We start from the raw sequence: 17652 nt of genomic DNA on the forward strand, positions 1-17652 counted from the left end.
TTATATATTAAAAAAGAAAAACGTTAAANAAAAATTAAAAAAAAAAACAGAACAATACATTTTGTTTCTCTCTTATGTTTTCCGTTCCTTTCCTCTCTCTCTCTCTCTCTCTTTTTGTGAAATTAAATTAAAATATAAATTCTTTTATTTTAAAAAATAATCTGTTGTCCCGTTTATCTCTAATGTTGTGGTTTTTTTTTTTTTAAATAATTAACACTGATTTTATTTTTTAATATTTTAAATCAATAATGTGTCGAGAGATAAATATATGAAGCACTGTCACAGTTGTACGTTTGATTGTGCGGCGTTTGTTCTAATCCAACGACGAGCATGACATGATACAGTGTGGTGCTTGTTCTAATCCAATGACGAGCATGATAGATATTTAAAATTTATTAATTTAATTTTAGTTTAATTTTCCTTCGTTAATGACTATATTACTAATAACGTATTTAAATTTTAGAATTTTGAATTTATATAACAATTAATTTTAATAACATTTTTTAAGATTTAAAAAAAAATTGTATAAATTTTTAATGGTAAATAATTAGTATAATAATAATTTAAAGAATTAATTATGCATGTCAAAACATTATACAATTATTGATAAATTATTAATGAATGAATAAAAAAGAATTTATATAACATTAGATGGTTATGGTAAGCAGATTAATTGGATGTGTATTTACTATTTTGTACACGGTCCACACATGCGAGTATGGACCACCAATCGGTTTGCACACCTTTTCGGCTCGTTTCTTGTTGGGCTAGCATTCTCTAGGAGTTGTTGATGTAGGACACTCGTTAGGCATAGCGACCATTGCAGCATTATAATAAATATAATGATCGTTTCCTACCTTGTAGTGTACGCATGAACACACAATGATGCATGAGGTCCTAACGTTTTGCCTTTCATTATCATGTATAACAACCCTTCTAGCGTTTTCATTTATATCATATCATTTTATCATAACTTTCCATGTGTATATTGGAGTTGTGTGTTATGTCAATTCATCATATTGCATGTCATTCATATCATATATCATTCATGTAGAGCATATGTCATATCATAAACATGTCGTATCTTCTAACGTGACGTATCATTCCATGCACATATCATATCATTCATTGTATTACAAGATGTGTCATATCATCGATTATACTACATTACAATATACATATAATATTCACATATCATATCACAAGCACGTTGTCAAGTATTTCATATCTTAACATATCATTTCATCACATATAGCGTAACATTCATATATCATATCGCACACATATCATTTCATAATCGTTCACATATACGAGCATATGACACGTGCAAAGCCACGGACAAGTGTCATCATACAACATACAAAGGCCACTTACTTGGCTGGCCTTAGTCGATGTTTCCCTAAATTTGAGTATGTTTGCTTTCCATCCCTCAAAATTGCTCCAAGTGTCGCCGGTTGTCGTTTCCTATTAGACCGTCCATCTTGTTTCGTTTGTAACTCAAATTAACTTAAATCAAGAAATTGGACTTTAACCTAGTTGAGGGATTGACTTCTGAAACGCAGAGTCGAGCCAAGCCAACTAAGTCACGCAAGCCGAATGAGATTTTGGTTGCAGGCTCGACATGTGGCACAATGAGGTGCTGACATGTGTGTAGAACGAAGTCGGGTCGAGGCGTGGGTCATTGGGTCGTGGGTTGCGAATCGATGTTGGGCTTACGGTTATTTGGGTTGGGTCACCGCAAGTGTTGGACCTCGGGTCTATAGGTGTTTGGCTGCAGGTATTTAGACTCGGACGCATATCTTGAGTCGAGGCGTTTTGATGGGCCTCAGGTAGTGTTAGATAAAAGCTATGGTTTTCTTTATTTAGGTCATTCACATTTTCATTAGAATTTGTTCGTTGAATCTTATTTTTTTAGGCCATTTTGAATTGACACGCCCTTAAAATTAAAATGGAATAGCATAGTTTTAGCTTACACGCCATCTATAGGCCCTCATTTGCAACTGTTTTTCAGCCACAACAAATTCCAAATTTTTCATTATGTTCGTTGTTATTTTCTTGCGGTTTCTGTTTTTTATTTTTCTTCTCCGTGTAACGATTTTCTCTCACCAGTAGCGATTTGCTCAGTCAAAAGATATCAGGTAGCGAGTTTGGGTTTTCTAGCTGGTTGGCTAATGGGTTGCGGTGGATATCCAACCCGGATCTAGATTCATCGGATCTCTTCGTTGCTTACTCATTGTTGTCGCTACTGGATGAAAATGGTTCACTCATCAATTGGATGTTCAAAATGTTTTTCTTCATGGTAATCTATACGAGGAATTCTACATGTCTTTACCACCAAGTCTTCGCCGATAGGGGAACAATACAATATGTTGGCTATATATGTCTCTTTATGGACTAAAAGAAACTTATCACAATTGGTTCTTCATATTCTCTACCACTATACAAAATACACGCTACACTCAGTCAAAGTCGATTACTCTTTATTTACTAAAAGTAGAGGTACTTCTTTCAATGCCCGTTATTATATATGTTGATGATATTCTATTGACAGTCAATAATCTCAAAAAGACATTTAATTTTCTCAAAATAGAAAAGTAATTTTTATGTCTTAGAGGAAGTATGTCGTAGACATTTTTCAAAACACAACGTTACAAAAAAAAAAAATAAAAAAAATAATTTCTTTAATAGAAGTAGAGAAGGAGAATATATACTATTATGGGCAGATTAATATATTTAACTATTATTAGGCCCGATGTAGTGTATTCAATTTGTACGCTAAGTCAATTTATGCATGAACAAAGAAAATCATGTCGGGAGGCAGCTATTCGAGTTTACTCTTTATCAAAGACTTCTACTACTATCTAAAAACAACTTGAGATTACAAGCATATTGTTGAACTACCAGACAGTCTATTTATGGGTTATATATCTTCATGTGAAATTCAGTTACTTCTAGGAAGTCTTTAAATAGACCAATGTGTCCATATCTTCGGCAAAAGCCGAATATTGAACTTTGGAAAATACGTGTTTAGATTAACTTGACTCAGATACATTCTTCAAGATTTGAATGTTTTGTTGTCCGAAACAACATTGTTGTATTGTGATAATCAAGCAGCATTGCATATAGCAACCAATCCAGTTTTTCATGAACGTACGAAGTACATTAAACTAGATTGTCATATAGTTCGAAAAAAATGATAAACTAGAACCATCAAACCATGTTATGTTTCGACTAAAATGTAGTTGACAAAGCTTTGAGAATATTTGTGAAATATTGTGTTATATAGTTGTAAGTTATGAAATATTAATGAAGAATTCACTTTTCAATCCGGGTAACAAGATGAATGAAGTATCAGTCGAGTGAAAGAATAATGAGTGTTTCAACTCCATTATTTCTGATATACACGGTTTTTTCTTGCGCGTAGTTCATAAAGTTTAGACTCTTTACACAATTTTCCAAACGTATGTTCCACGCCATGGATGCTTGCCGTAAATTGTAGAGGGTCTTTGATAACATGTACACTTTATGCTTTTCGATTTTGATGACGAAGCCTTCAGGTTGGACAACGTACTCGCCTTCTAGGAATGTTGATTTGATATCCAAATGATGAACCTCTCACCCTCACCCGTATTGAGCTGCAAGGATAAGAATGAACCTTATACGGAAAAAAATAATAATTATTATATATATTAAAAGCATAATGTAGATGCCTTGAAGCTTCCACCAAAATTAATCATAAAATAAAGCAAAATTATGATATCTTTTAATTAATTAAATTAGTATAAGGACAAAAGAGGGATATGTTTAGGTTCATTGCTTTTGCTTCATGGTGTCTCCTTGATTAACTACAAAACAAACCCATTTTTTTATTATTATTATTATTATTTAAATAATATTTCAAATTAAATATTAAAAAGCAACCAATAATAAGGCTACTTCTTTTAATGGGGAATTTCTTCCCTTTTTAATTCTTTTTTGGGGCTTTGTTTATTTTTTATTTTTTATTTAGAATAAAATAATTTACCAATTAGGTCAATTTTATTTTTTTAAAAAATGATTCTTTTTTTTTATAAGAAAAAAATAAATAAAACTGTAATTTTGACACTACAGAAATGCTTCATTATAAAGGACATGTTACTCCATGGGAAACACACGTGGGAAGCACGTGCTGTATCACGTGGAGCTCAAATAATTATATAATTGTGCATATTAATGTTTATAGAATAAGATTATTTCGTAATTAATTTTATGTATTAAGTTATTTTTATTAAAATATACTCAATAATTTAATATTATTTAATGGCAATATTTTAATAGATGTGATAGAGGATTTTTATTCCAAACTAATATGGAATTTAATAATTTCAATATTTAGGCTCAAATTATTACATTAAATTAATATCTTAATATCAAATTAAATTATTTCTATTTATTTAATGAAATAAGTTATTGTATTGTCATATTAAATAATATAATGTTTTTTAGACGCCCTTCTCCAGTCTTATTGAGAGAAGTAGCGTCTTCTCCCTACCGTAGTTTAATTGCATCGGAAGAAGGAGATCTTTTTTGACGTCCTCAACTGTGCCGTCTGGTGAAGGTATCTCTCTCTCAACGTATGACCATATCGTCAATGGAGATCAATTTTCTTATAGTAAACAACTTATGTTTATCTCTTTGGTTCAGGCAAGTTGACTCAACTATCGAAAATAACCTTGACGTGCTTCAAGCCTGGCACAAATACGTGTTCGTGATTCATTAAATAAAAGTGGTTACGTTAAATATTAGTTGATACCTTCGGTAATCCACTATAGAAATATTGGAGTTGTTAGCCCACAAGCATCATACCATACTCCAAAGTCTTTGGACTTTTTCGTAAATGTTCCCATTATAGTTAATGCCTTCTCATTGCTATCGTCTTCCTTCTAGTCGCTATCATTATCATATCATTACAACTATTGTAGCTACCACAATTATATAAATAAATGATAGCACATGATCCGTCAAAATATTATTATTTATTTACTTGAAACACTAATATTTGCATCTAGCGCATCAGTTATGACATGGTCATATTATTTACTTTCTAAGAACGAAAACTATCTTCGCAGACTAACATAGTCTTTTCAGTATGCTTTGTCTCCATTCACATACGTCCTAAAAAATTCATATGAGATCACCCAGTATAAAATTAGTCCAAACAAAACACGCTTAACTTTGAATTTCTATGATTGAGTCATTGAGAAGAAAGGTACACCTTGTTAATATAGATAGCAACTTTTGATTCTATTAAACCTTTTTTTACCCATTGTGATATGAATCAAGAAATCAATGATGTAATATAGAAAATTTTGTTCGAATTATTCCTTGATGTGGCAAATTTTGGGCTGATTATAACTTAGAGTTAGGATTATTTTAAAGCATATTTATATAAGAATCTTACTCCTTTTATAGTGATTCCTTATGATTTCGTATAAAAATTTTCCCTTGAGTTGATTTCTTATCATTTGATATAAGAACGTTTCCTTTGGTTGGTTTGTTGTTGGTTTGTTATCACATCCCATCTTCAAAACCGGTCTGATTCAGATATAATTTCGATTCACTCATGTACTTCGTCTTTTGGTCGAGCGTCCTCGGTGATGTATATAATTTGAGTGACATAAATGAATGGGGAGTGAAAGGGAAATATGGAAAGCAATGTCTGTTTGTGCAAATTCATCCCATTTTGGTTTGGCCATAGAGTCCCTTTCTTCTTTTTTATTTTATATAATTATTTATATGATAAAGATAGGTGGGCCAAATGATGCCACTCCCATTCCTTTTGATTCCTCTACTCAATTTCATGTCTCTTTCCAAACAGCTCACCAAGGCTACACCATCCCATTATTTATAAATTCTTAAATTATTCAAATAAAATTTAAATTATATAATATAAAGTTATATAAAGTTTGTGCCCATTTACCCTCATCATTTCTTATATAATTATATTAACTTTTTTCATTATTAAATCTTGCTTATTTTAGTACTTAAAAATTTAAATGAATATTTTGAAAGTATTAAGAAGAATTATAAATATTTTTATCAATTTAATTATATTTCATTAACAACCGTCCAATATATTTTTATTTGTGATGTTGGGTAAGTCATAATCAATTGTATATCATCAAGCATAATATAAAGAAAGGGAGTTAGCACTTCATTTTTAAATTATGTCGGGACCTTGTAGGTCACCTCACCCCGTGGGGACCAGGTGGATTGAAACTTTCATTTATGATAGTTTTGAGGAAGAAAATTTAATTAATATATTTTGTTTTAGTTTAATTTAGACGATACGATTACTCTCTTTAAAATAAAAAATTAATGTCGGGAAAATATAAATATTTTTCAATTAAAAAATTTAAGAGAAAAAATGAAATGTTTTATTATTTATCACGTCAATAAGAAGAAATCAACATAATAATCCTATAATTCTATAAAATTTTCTAAATATGAAAAAAAAGTCCACGAAAAATTAAATGTTTATAGTTTCAAAAGAAAAAAAAATAATTGTGCAACTAAAATTCTAAGTTCAGTTACGAAGGGTGAGGAGAAAGTAACGGGGTTGACGATTAGGTGACGTGGCACTTGATTTATGGCATCCACGTGGCGGGAGGTAAAGGTGGCAAAGAGATTTGGGAGGCACGTGATAAAGCGGTGAGAAATCAAAAAGAGGGGCAGAGAGAGCAACGGGCAACGGGCAACGGGCATGAGAGAGAAAGATGATGACATCCGCAAATCGTCCGGGAAAAGAATGGGAGTGGAAAACGACAAAAGAATATGGGAAAAGTGAAATCGTACAATTTCTTTTCTTTTTTTATTTCTATTTTATTCGTTATTTTTTTACGGTACTACTCCCCACTTGTAGTTTCTAGCGCGTGTTCTACACCTTCCCCTTCAAATTCATTTATTTTATAGCCAAATTAATAAAATAAAATTGTCCTAATTTTTTAAACCTAAATTAAAAAATAATTAAAGCTCCTATGAAATGACAAAAAACCCCAAAGGCAACAATAATTGAAAAGGAAATAAAAAAAAAGAAAATATTAGAAAATGTTAAAAAAAAAAAAAGAAATTAATTAAATTTAGAAAATAATTAAGAGGGCATTAAATGCCACCCGTGACCAAAACCCCCTCTTTGTTCAACTCATGAAAGTCTACGCCTTTAGACTCTTTTTTTTCTTTGACTCCAAGTTACCTACTTTTTCTTTTTTAAATATTATTTTAAAAATCATTTTAAAAAATAAAAACAATAATAATACTTTTGTCACCATGCTCCTCAAACTAAGGAATGCACTCCATTTTCTTCTTAATTAAATTTCATTTAAATAAATCAGAAAATAAACAATAAATTACGTGATTCTTCCTTTAAAGAAAGTACCTATGAATTTCATATGGGTCGAAACATTCATCATATTAAAAAGTTTCACACCATATAGTTTCGTATGATTCGGTTGAAAAGCTTGATGTTTGCTTGCTTTAACAACAATCGAGACTTTGTTAGGTCTCGTTCTCGTATCACTTAATTGATACCAACTACCTCGATGCATTAAAAACTTTATTGGGTTTCGTTAAAATAACGTGATATTACACAAATATGAACCTAAAAGCATTAATTTTGTTATTCTAAACGGTTTTAATGGTTTCGACAGTACATTGAAAAGAAGTGATTGGCTGTGGACCATTTAATTTTATTGGATTGACCGAATAATCCAAATAAGAATTTTCCGCAATGCAAAATTTTCAACGTTAGTTTAAAAACATTTAATTACAAAATTGAAAATAGTGTTGGGAATTTTTTTCCAATAAAATTAAATCAATAACTCAATTTCTTTAATTGATAATAAAAATAAAAAATATGATTTTGAAGCAATTAATATTTAGACTCTAAATAAATAATAGATAGAAACATATTTATGAGGTTTCGTATCAAAATTCATTCATGAATTACAACATTATTTGTGAGAGAGTTCTTCTTGTTTAAGTTTAGCTCGTTTTTTGAATAAAAAATTATCATGTACATATATTTTTTTAAAATTAAATTAAATTTTTTATTTAAATATTAAATTAGGCTATTTTTTTATATAATTTTTTTTAATTTTATTATTATTGGCTAAAAACATCTATTAGGAAGGGAAATACAATTAATGGCAAACGGTGTGAAGCAAGTCAAGTTCACGCGCAACCCGAGAGAGCGTGGGACCTCCCCTCCCTTATGACGTCACCATCGCCAGAGCCTCGAGTCCAGGGAAAAAGGCTAGCGTGGGGCCCACCTAGCTCTAGAGAGTGAAGACTGTGTGAAAAGATATTTTTTATTATGGAAATGAGGTATGTTTTGTTTACCCTTCCTTCTCGACTTATTTACATCCATGCCATTGCATATAATCCAAACATTTTTAAAAAAAGAATAATAGTGATTTTAATATTATGTTTTTCTAAACATATTCTTTAAAAAAGAAATTACTCTAATTTAACATAATATTATTCGTTTTCTTCTGACTATCCAAATAATTAAATTAATTCTAAATTTGTCTTAAACTTTGATATATTTTATATTCATATTAAATACAAAATTTAAAAATTTATCGAACAAATAGATCAGTTTAATTTTTTTTCTGTAACTTATTGAACGTGTTCAAAATGAATAAAATTAAATTATAAATTTAGTTAAAAGTATTTAATATCTCATTAAATTATGTATATTAGGGTCTAATAAGATTTTAAATTTTTTAGGGATTAATAAATTTACGGTTAAGTTTTTAATTTAGTGTAATAATAAAAATAAAATTTCAAAAAATCGAGAAACTTTGATGGGAGCAGCTAGAAGGACATGGATGTAAATTTACATCCAATTTCCGCAACTTGTAATCCGAGGCAACGGATTCTTTAAAACCTTCACCATCTTCATTTCTCTGCAACTCAAATTTCTCTGTTTCTCTCCAATGGATTCTTCAAACACCACCATCTCCACAAGGAAATCCTGCTTCCTCCAAGACGACGACGACGACGGCCTCGCCTCCTTCGCCGGCGACATGGAACCTGGCATCTCCGGCCACTGCTTCTTATCCAGAAGCTTCCGTAGCCTCTCCGCCGTCGCCTGCTCTAGGCCTTCCCATTTCTTGGATTCCTGCTTCCTTTGCCGGAAGCCCCTTGGGAACGACACCGATATCTTCATGTACAGGTTCGTTGAGTTCTCTCTGTTATTTTGGGGGATTTAGGGGAGTTCCTTTGATTAATGGGATTGTGTGGCTGGGAATTTCTTTCCAGGAAAATATTTGGTTCATATTTTCTCAGTAACCAAACACGAATTTGGGGCTAAAATCATTTTGATTCATAATTTGTACAGAGGAGACACACCATTCTGTAGCGAAGATTGCAGACAAGAACAAATTGAAATAGACGAAGCGAAAGAGAAAAAATGGAGAAGATCATCATCGGCCGCCATGAAAGCTCTGAGAAAAAAGGATCAACAAAGAAGAAGATCCGCTTCACCTACTAAGTCCTCTCCTCCGACGGACTATCCTTTCCGCGCCGGCACCGTCGCCGCCGCTTAGATTTTACATATAGTTAAACTCGAAGATTAATCAATAACAAAAACTAAAGAAACTACGGAAGAAGAACAGTTTGTGGTTTTGTGGTTGAAGATCTAAAGTGAGAAAACGGGAATCTGCAGAAGGGGAAGAAGATGAGATTGGGATTGAACTCTTTTTTCTTTTATGGTTTGAGATCAGTCTGTGGATCGTGTAGATATGAGGTTAGGGAAGCGAGAGGTTAAATCTGTATGTATGGATTCTGCCTGTTCTTGTTCTTGAATCTGCCCTTTTTTTTTTGCCATAATCTTTTTGGCTTTCATTTTGGGTATCTATCAGATAAATAATATTCAGATTTTTCAGTCATTCGCGGTTCTTCTTCTATGCGGCTTATTGAATAATTTGTATACACTGGGTATCAATTCTAATACAGCTACGGTTGAAGGGGAGTGATTAATAACTTTCAACAAAGTATTGCAACCAGACATCTCTTAAACTTGAAATGTTTCATGATCGCTAAGTCCTGTTCACATTTTTTTTATTAGGTTTGTGGCTTCGTCCAACTTCGGGCGAGGTTTACTAATCGAACACAACTTGTGTGAAATCTAAATTTGTTCTGCTACGTACGCTGCTGCTTGTGCGTGTATGTTTAATAGTTTGTGACTCTCACCAACTTGCCTCTATACGAGTTAAGTCATTTGGCTTGACTTTGCCTCTATTCTATACCAGGTCTCTCTCATATGCAATGTTGCATCTTACCATCATCTAGGTTCCCATCGAACAAACAATTCACGCCTCATGATGTGATGCCTCGGGATAGATACGTGTGTTATTTATCTCATTAAGGCATTGTGAACATCCATTCATTCGAGTTCTATCGATGCATTGTAGCCTCTTGTGTCCACGCCAAATCATTTACGAAATTCGTTCCAAACAAGAGGTACATGATCCTACCTCCGACACATGAGTTGGGGTGCAATGTTGACACATCTGTGTTGTTTGATATTGTCCTTATAAGACATTTTCAAAGGAAGACGCTCAAGATGTTTGTCCCACAACGGTCCCCGATGCTGTTACATACATATGTGGCATAGGGTAGCTCGTTGCTGAGGCCCAGGGCCCAGGGGTGGTGGAGAGCTGACACTATACCTCCTCGTATAGCACATTTTTAAGGCATTTCCAATCTTTCTCGAGTAGACGTCATTTTGGCGAGTAGTTATACGATCACATGGAGCATCCATCGAGTATTTGAGTGACACAAAATTTGATGAGCTTTCATCTTTCATATGGACGGATTTAACTTATGAGTTGCATGCTGAAACTCATATCGAAACCTCGACTTTTGAGGTTAGGGCCCTACTTGGAGCCCTACCCAGCCATAACCCCGACTTTGAGCTGGTCTTTGACACTCGTATCACCTCATTCTCTCAAGCCTTGTGTATGCCTTAGCTTGGCATGAATGCACATTTTGGTGTGTTTAATGATGCACTGTCCTACTCAGTCATAACATGACACTTCTCAATCTTGGCCCTCACATGGCCTGATGGCCGGCACTTGAAGGTCGCCCATTGATTGTCATGCATGTGGGGATCACAACTTATTTTCTCTCAGTAAAGTTGTGACAACAAGCACCATTAGTAACTAACGTCTGAGTCATGAAATATGCATAATCATCTTTGATTTCATACTCATCACATCATTTTGGTTACATGTTAGAACCTAAAAGGTCTATAATATATGGATAAGATTGAGTTTCTTATCCCGATGATAAGTGCCAACAATGCTAGACTTTGCAATGCTAGAGGTTCAGGATTCTTGTAAAGTTTCACAAATAAGGCTAAGTTTATGAATGATTCTAACAAAGAGCTTATCCCAGTAATAATCACCCACCGTGCTAGACTTTGTAATGTTAGAGGTCCTTGTAAGATCCTAGCAAAGTTTCACAAATAAGGCTAAGTTCATGAATGACTAACCAAGAGCTTATTTAGAAGGATGAATAACTCTTAGATCTCAAGATGATTCACTCTACAATTAGCTTGATCGAGACTAATCTGATGAGTCGTTTTAACTTCAAACCTATAGTAAGATTTGAAAAGAAAGATAACACAAAAAATTCATGAAACACAACTATGCTAGACTTTGCAATGCTAGAGGTCCTTATAGGATTCTTGTAAAGTTTCATAAATAAGGCTAAGTTCATGAATGATATATATAGGCTCAAAACCAAAACCCTAATTGGGTCATTTGAAACAAGCAGTGAGAAAACTAAGTTCTGATGATATTTTTCACATTATTGTGAGGAATGCTCAAATTTGATGATTATGACACATCTGATCTGCAACCAACACCCAAAAATGGTTTTGCTCTTGCCCAGCTTTTGGTTCGACGAAAGTCGAGGTATCTTTTGTGGCTTTTTTGTCCGTATTTTATGACAGAGAAACTACTTTCTCTTTCCAAAAACTTAATGTTTCCATAGAAATAGTAGTAGGACTTGAATTTAGAAGAAAATGAGTATGTAGCACGGTATATATCTGACTCCAAATTGAAATCCTAATTGAAAACACTAATTGGGTCATTTGAGACACCCAGTGAAAAAACTGAGTTACGGAAATATTTTTCAACATTATTGTGAAGAACGCTCAAAATTGATGATTCCAACATGTATGATCTGATACAAACACCCAAAAATGATTTTGCTCCCGTCCAGTTTTTAGTTTGACGAATACAAAAAATAATATTAAAGCAAAAAATAATAAGAAAAAAAATATTGTAGCATTAAAATAATGACATGACAATTCGAAACCATAACACGAAAATCGTAATCTTGTCAATTCCAAAAACCGATGAAAAACATGAGTTCTGGTAAATATTTGGCGAAATTTGGATGATATTTTAAACTGTTTTTGAAAACTTAATTTCTCATACTAGTCTCTTTCGATACAGTCTCTTTCGATACATACAATAAATAATACTAAAACAAAAAATTAACCACAAAAAAAATCTAGTAGCATTGAATAAATAACCTAACAATGTGAAACCCTTACGTGAAAACCCTAATCACGACATTTCAAAAAACGGTCAAGGAAACCTAAAATTAGAACAAGTGGGGTTTTGAGAGCCATTTATGCTTATTTTACTTTGCTTACTTATATTTGCCTATGCTCGGAAAATCCATGAATCTATGAGGCGTGTCTTTGTATTTGATTTTAATACATGAGGGACGTTATGGACAATATGCATGGTACTTTGTAATTATCTATGAAAAGTTAGCTGGCGACCACTCTACATAATCAATGATGCCAATATTGTCCTACTAAAATGTATAACTATTGGTTTCCCGTGTTGTCTCTCATCCCTCTTCAAGCGGGTTTATGGAGCAAGAGCCCTGTTGAAGGCCCTTATCCATTTCCTTACACAATACATGATACAAATCATGATCGAACCTCAATGCAGCACCTTACCAAACCAATCGAAGTCATAGTCAACAATATTCTATCATCGACCTAACGATCGAGATAGGAACACTAATATGTTCAAATAAATGTCTTTATAGTTCATATAACATACCAAACAGGATAAAGAGTAGTCTCGACTTTAATGATAACATTTGCAATAACTCATATGCAATGTATGCTAACTCGAATATCCCTGATGTCATGATGTTTAACTAGATTTTTAAGGGCAATTTAAGGATTTATTTCATGTAATCTTGTTTCTAGTGTTGCCTAGATCAGCTCCTAGGCTAGTTACGATCTTAGAAGTCGGTAAATGCAAGAATGCCGTAAACTTATTAGAGTCCTCTAGTCATGATTTTCGTAAGATTTATATCTATAAATCACTTAAACCAAAGTACTTGAATTTATGTTCAAGGACATTTTGGTCATTTGTATATTGTCGCTAACCCACATTTCTTTCCATATGATTAAATGCCATAATCATGCTAGATTTTAGCTAAAATGGTTAATATAATCAATTTTATGCGATATCTTAGCAATTTCTATCCGTAATTTTTGAAAAAAATAGAATATGACTATTTATTTGATCGAAGGGTAGAGTTAGATTTTTTTTTTTTGTTTTTATTTGGGTTGAGTTGAATTTCTGAAAGATCGAAAATTTGAGTCAATTTGTGGGTAGACATTTTTTTGGTCAGGTCAACCAGACCAATTCGAAAATAGTGTTGCAATCCAACCGGACCCGACCCTGCCATATTTTAATAATAATATTAATTAATGTTAGAAAAAAATATTAGAAAACTCTATATTCAAAAGTTGTGTCAAATAGAAAATTTTTTAGGGTATCATGAAAATCGGGAAGTGATTTCTCATTCACAATTTGCGTAACTTTTAATTCGAACCAAAGGATTCAGTCTGAAAACCCCAAGCCTTCGTCATCCCCAATTCTCTGCAACTCAAATGTCTCTCCAATGGATTCCTCAAACCCTGCTTCCTCCAACGCCACGCCGACGACGGCCTCGCCCCCTTCGCCGTAGGAGGTCTTGCGGTTGCTAATCCTTTCCATCTCTAATAAAAAAAAAAAATCAATGGCTCTTGATCAGCATATGTTCGAAGCTTTAAGCCCTTCTCGTTTCATATCGTTTTCTTTCCCTCATCCATTTCACTCTCATTCTTCTCTCCGACTTGCCGTGCTCGATTCACCCATCCAATTCACCGATTCCCCTTCTGTGGCCGTGATGTTCGTTCCGTTCGGCCTTGAAACGGACTGGATTTTTTCCACTGAATCTGGACACCATCAGCTTCTCTACGATTCTCCTGGAATTTCGCGCCTCATTCTAGTCGGAAATCAAGAACCGATGATCACCGATGATTCGCTTTCCGTTTACAATCGTTCGTCGGACGAGGATTCGGCTAAATCGTCCGAGAGTCGGCTGGTGGTAAGTTTACAGCCGCTTTTTCTTGCTCTATTTCCCAAATCATGTTTCAAATATGGAATTCCTGAAGTACCGATTCTTAGTTTCGTCGATGATGTGATATGTAGAGTAGTTTTAGAGAGATGCATTGGTTCTTCCGTTGGTGAATTTCTGATTGAGAATGTGGAAATCGAGAGAGAATCAGGGAAGGAAATGTTTGAAACTAGGGAATTTAGGAGACGTTTACGGTTCAAGAGGATGCCGAACTTGATTCAAACAGAAATTCGTATAATTCCTGCTGCTAGTCTTAGTCTAGATGGCGTTGAAATTCAAAACATCGAGTTCAAACTAGATACTAGGGTTCTAGTTCATCCTTACTTACCCCCAATGGCGGCAAGCCTTTCATTAATTGCTTCCTCCATTGACGAACAGATTCAAACTGGTCATAGACCGAAAGCCCTGTGTATTGGAGTTGGGGGTGGGGCTCTGCTCACCTTCCTTGCAACCCATTTGGATTTTAAAGTTGAGGGTGTGGAACTGGACATGGAGGTTCTCAGAGTTGCACAGCAGTATTTTGGATTGGTAGAGAATGAATTTCTTCACATCTCCATTGGAGACGCCACTGAATTTCTTGAAAATGCTTCAAAGTCGAATAAGAAGCACAAGTGTGGATCCTTTGGTGTTCATATGTCTTCTGAGTATGATGTGATCATGGTTGACTTGGATTCGAGTGATGCTCGAAATGGCATTGGTGCTCCACCATTGGGGTTCGTTGAGAGAGATGTTCTTTTAAGTGCTAGATCAATTCTTTCTGAACATGGGATTCTTGTAATGAATGTGATTCCTCTCGACAAGTTGTTCTTTGAGACATTGCTAGATAAATTCAGATCAGTTTTTGATGATTTGTTCCGGATAGATGTTGATAATGGTGAAAACTTTGTTGTTGTTGCATCTGTGTGTCCGATCAGGTCATTTCCTCATGGTACAAAGAACAAGATGAACAGCTTTTTGTCCAGATTGAGAGTACTCCTCTCAGGAGCATACATGGACTCCATTAAAAGGATATGAACTTGCTTGAGATTTGAATCATACTGAACATGGGGTTCTGATCCCTGGATACTGGCTTCATTCAAGGTTTTTTTTTTCTCCTTTCTTTTTTGATCAAAGAGATTGTTATCTACATCGACAAGAACCCGAATGTTGGTGAGTTCAGAGTTTGAGGAGCAATGATAGAGGGAGATTACTTGGGGAACGATAGATTTGGTTAGAAAGAAATAGAAGAGTTCGTACCGATATCGAGTCTTATTAGAGAATTTATTTTGTGATTGATTTGTTCATATGACCCAGTTTTTGGTTGTTGGATTTGTATTGTAGCTTCATTCTTGTGAGTGAAATGAAAATGATCTTCTTTTATCCCAAGCAGAAGAAGGTTGCTTGAGAGTTGAGAGGCAAGAGCAATGGAAAGTGACCGAATCAGCCTTATTATATTGAAGAAAATTTGACCATCCTATTCTATAAATGTGAAAATCCAAACCTTGCCATTTTGTTCGTTTTTTTTTTTTTTTTAACTTCTTAAAAAAAACTTATAAAATCAAATTAATTAGAAAATTAATGATTTGAGAGTGTGTTTAACATAGTTTCTTCAAACTCAGATGTAATACTTGCACTTAGTCAAATACGACTTGTCTATTAGACCTCTTTAGCGACTTGAAGTACCTAACAGCCTGACCATTAGGAATACTCATGTCTTAACTTGGTTTCACCGGGTATAATATACCAATAGGTGAAAGCCCTCTCAGCCTATCATCCATCAAATTATAAAGGGTACGTGAGACATTATCACCACTAGAATTCGTTTGATAAACCTCTAGTTGCTCCTACATTGTTCCACCATAAAAAGAGATATTTTTCCAAACGTGACCCATATTACGATAGGTCCATAAGCATAAATAAGACGAACGTAACATATATGATAGTCACGAATCCCTAACATGCTTGTAATCAAATCATGCGAACATATCTATCGATACTTACTACATACAATCAACAACATATCAACGGGGTTAAGTCCCTAATCACATGATCAACATGCTTACCATATTTTACAAGCTAAAACTTGGTTGGAAGCTCCGAATCGCTACTTGTAACGACCTGAAATTTTCTACTTAATATAAGGTCGCTACTGTATACATATCCTAAACATTGAATGCAGAAGACTTCATTTAAATTCCATAAAACATACCCTTTATCTTAAAATATAGCCATGGACTTACGTATTTCGAAAACATTTTTAAAACGACACAACAAACGACTAAATTAAGTAGCGACCTTAAATTAAGTAGAAAATTTCAGGTCGTTACATTACTTGAGCTGATAATCCCCCTTTCACATAAAACACTCATAATTCAACTATTACTCCTCATTTTCCTCCGATTAAACCTATATCAATAAGTTTATGAGAAGATATTAATAGATATCGACAGAACAGATAAACAAGAGTCAAATAGGACGAACCGGGACCTGCCACACGCTGCCATGTGTCATGGTCATGCTCGTCCAAGGCATGTTGCCCATGGCCACATGCCCATGACAAACCCAACCCTTCATATCTTTTCATATTCTAGTGTTTTACTTTTATATTTCTAGGAAGTATGACGTTTCATAAATATCATGTCTAGGCCTGTCAGACATGAAATGCCTCAGAATGTACTATAGGGGGATACGACTAGTTGTCAACTTCTCCCTACCCAAGGTTATATACTGTAAGTCGTTGTTATTTCTCTCTTGCTTGCTTATATAACGTCTCTTTCAAAAATCTCTCTTTCGAAAATCTCTCTCTGCCCTCGCTTTCTAAAACCTTCTCTTAAAACTGAGGCCAGAGGCTCGAGCATATGTCGCTTGGCCGTAGGCGACGCAAAAACGAATTGGCTTAGCTCACTTGTCATTGGAAAGTGAGTGCCGCACAATCGCAAGTCCGCTGCCATTAAAAGTGCGATTGTGACAAGTGGTATCAGAGCTTTGTAAGCTCCGTGAAATAGCAAAGACCGAAAGCATATCGACGACAAAGTCAACACCCAAATCACAAGCCGACCGACTTACTTTAATGGAGGAGGAAATGTTGGTCCTCAAAGAAATCCCTGACACCATCCGCTTCATGGAAGCACGTGTGAAAGAATTGAGTGGAAAAGTCGTAGAGATCGACTCAATGGGTAACCGCCTGGA

General features: G+C 34.2%; 2 protein-coding genes across 2 annotated transcripts; both read left to right on the plus strand.

Moving 5' to 3' along the window:
* The first annotated feature begins 8928 nt into the window (after window positions 1-8928).
* On the plus strand, window positions 8929-9929 carry LOC111498531. Its single transcript, XM_023149824.1, has 2 exons — window positions 8929-9214; window positions 9380-9929. Exons 1-2 carry the CDS (start codon window positions 8976-8978, stop codon window positions 9585-9587), a joined length of 447 nt encoding a protein of 148 aa, XP_023005592.1. The 5' UTR covers window positions 8929-8975; the 3' UTR covers window positions 9588-9929.
* A 3920-nt stretch (window positions 9930-13849) lies between these two features.
* Window positions 13850-15849, plus strand: LOC111498401 (methyltransferase-like protein 13). Its single transcript, XM_023149633.1, has 2 exons — window positions 13850-13870; window positions 13938-15849. Exon 2 carries the CDS (start codon window positions 14104-14106, stop codon window positions 15496-15498), a length of 1395 nt encoding a protein of 464 aa, XP_023005401.1. The 5' UTR covers window positions 13850-13870; window positions 13938-14103; the 3' UTR covers window positions 15499-15849.
* Window positions 15850-17652: the final 1803 nt, after the last annotated feature.

The sequence above is a fragment of the Cucurbita maxima genome, unplaced genomic scaffold (genome assembly GCF_002738345.1).
Source record: "Cucurbita maxima cultivar Rimu unplaced genomic scaffold, Cmax_1.0 Cma_Scf00025, whole genome shotgun sequence".
Lineage (NCBI taxonomy): Eukaryota > Viridiplantae > Streptophyta > Magnoliopsida > Cucurbitales > Cucurbitaceae > Cucurbita > Cucurbita maxima.

Excerpts from the sequence above, each read along its gene's own strand:
- LOC111498531 (XM_023149824.1), top strand. The coding sequence starts at position 8,976 with ATGGATTCTTCAAACACCACCATCTCCACAAGGAAATCCTGCTTCCTC. Across the intron at positions 9,215-9,379 it reads ACCGATATCTTCATGTACAG|AGGAGACACACCATTCTGTA; the intron begins GTTCGTTGAGTT and ends TAATTTGTACAG.
- LOC111498401 (XM_023149633.1), top strand. The coding sequence starts at position 14,104 with ATGGCTCTTGATCAGCATATGTTCGAAGCTTTAAGCCCTTCTCGTTTC.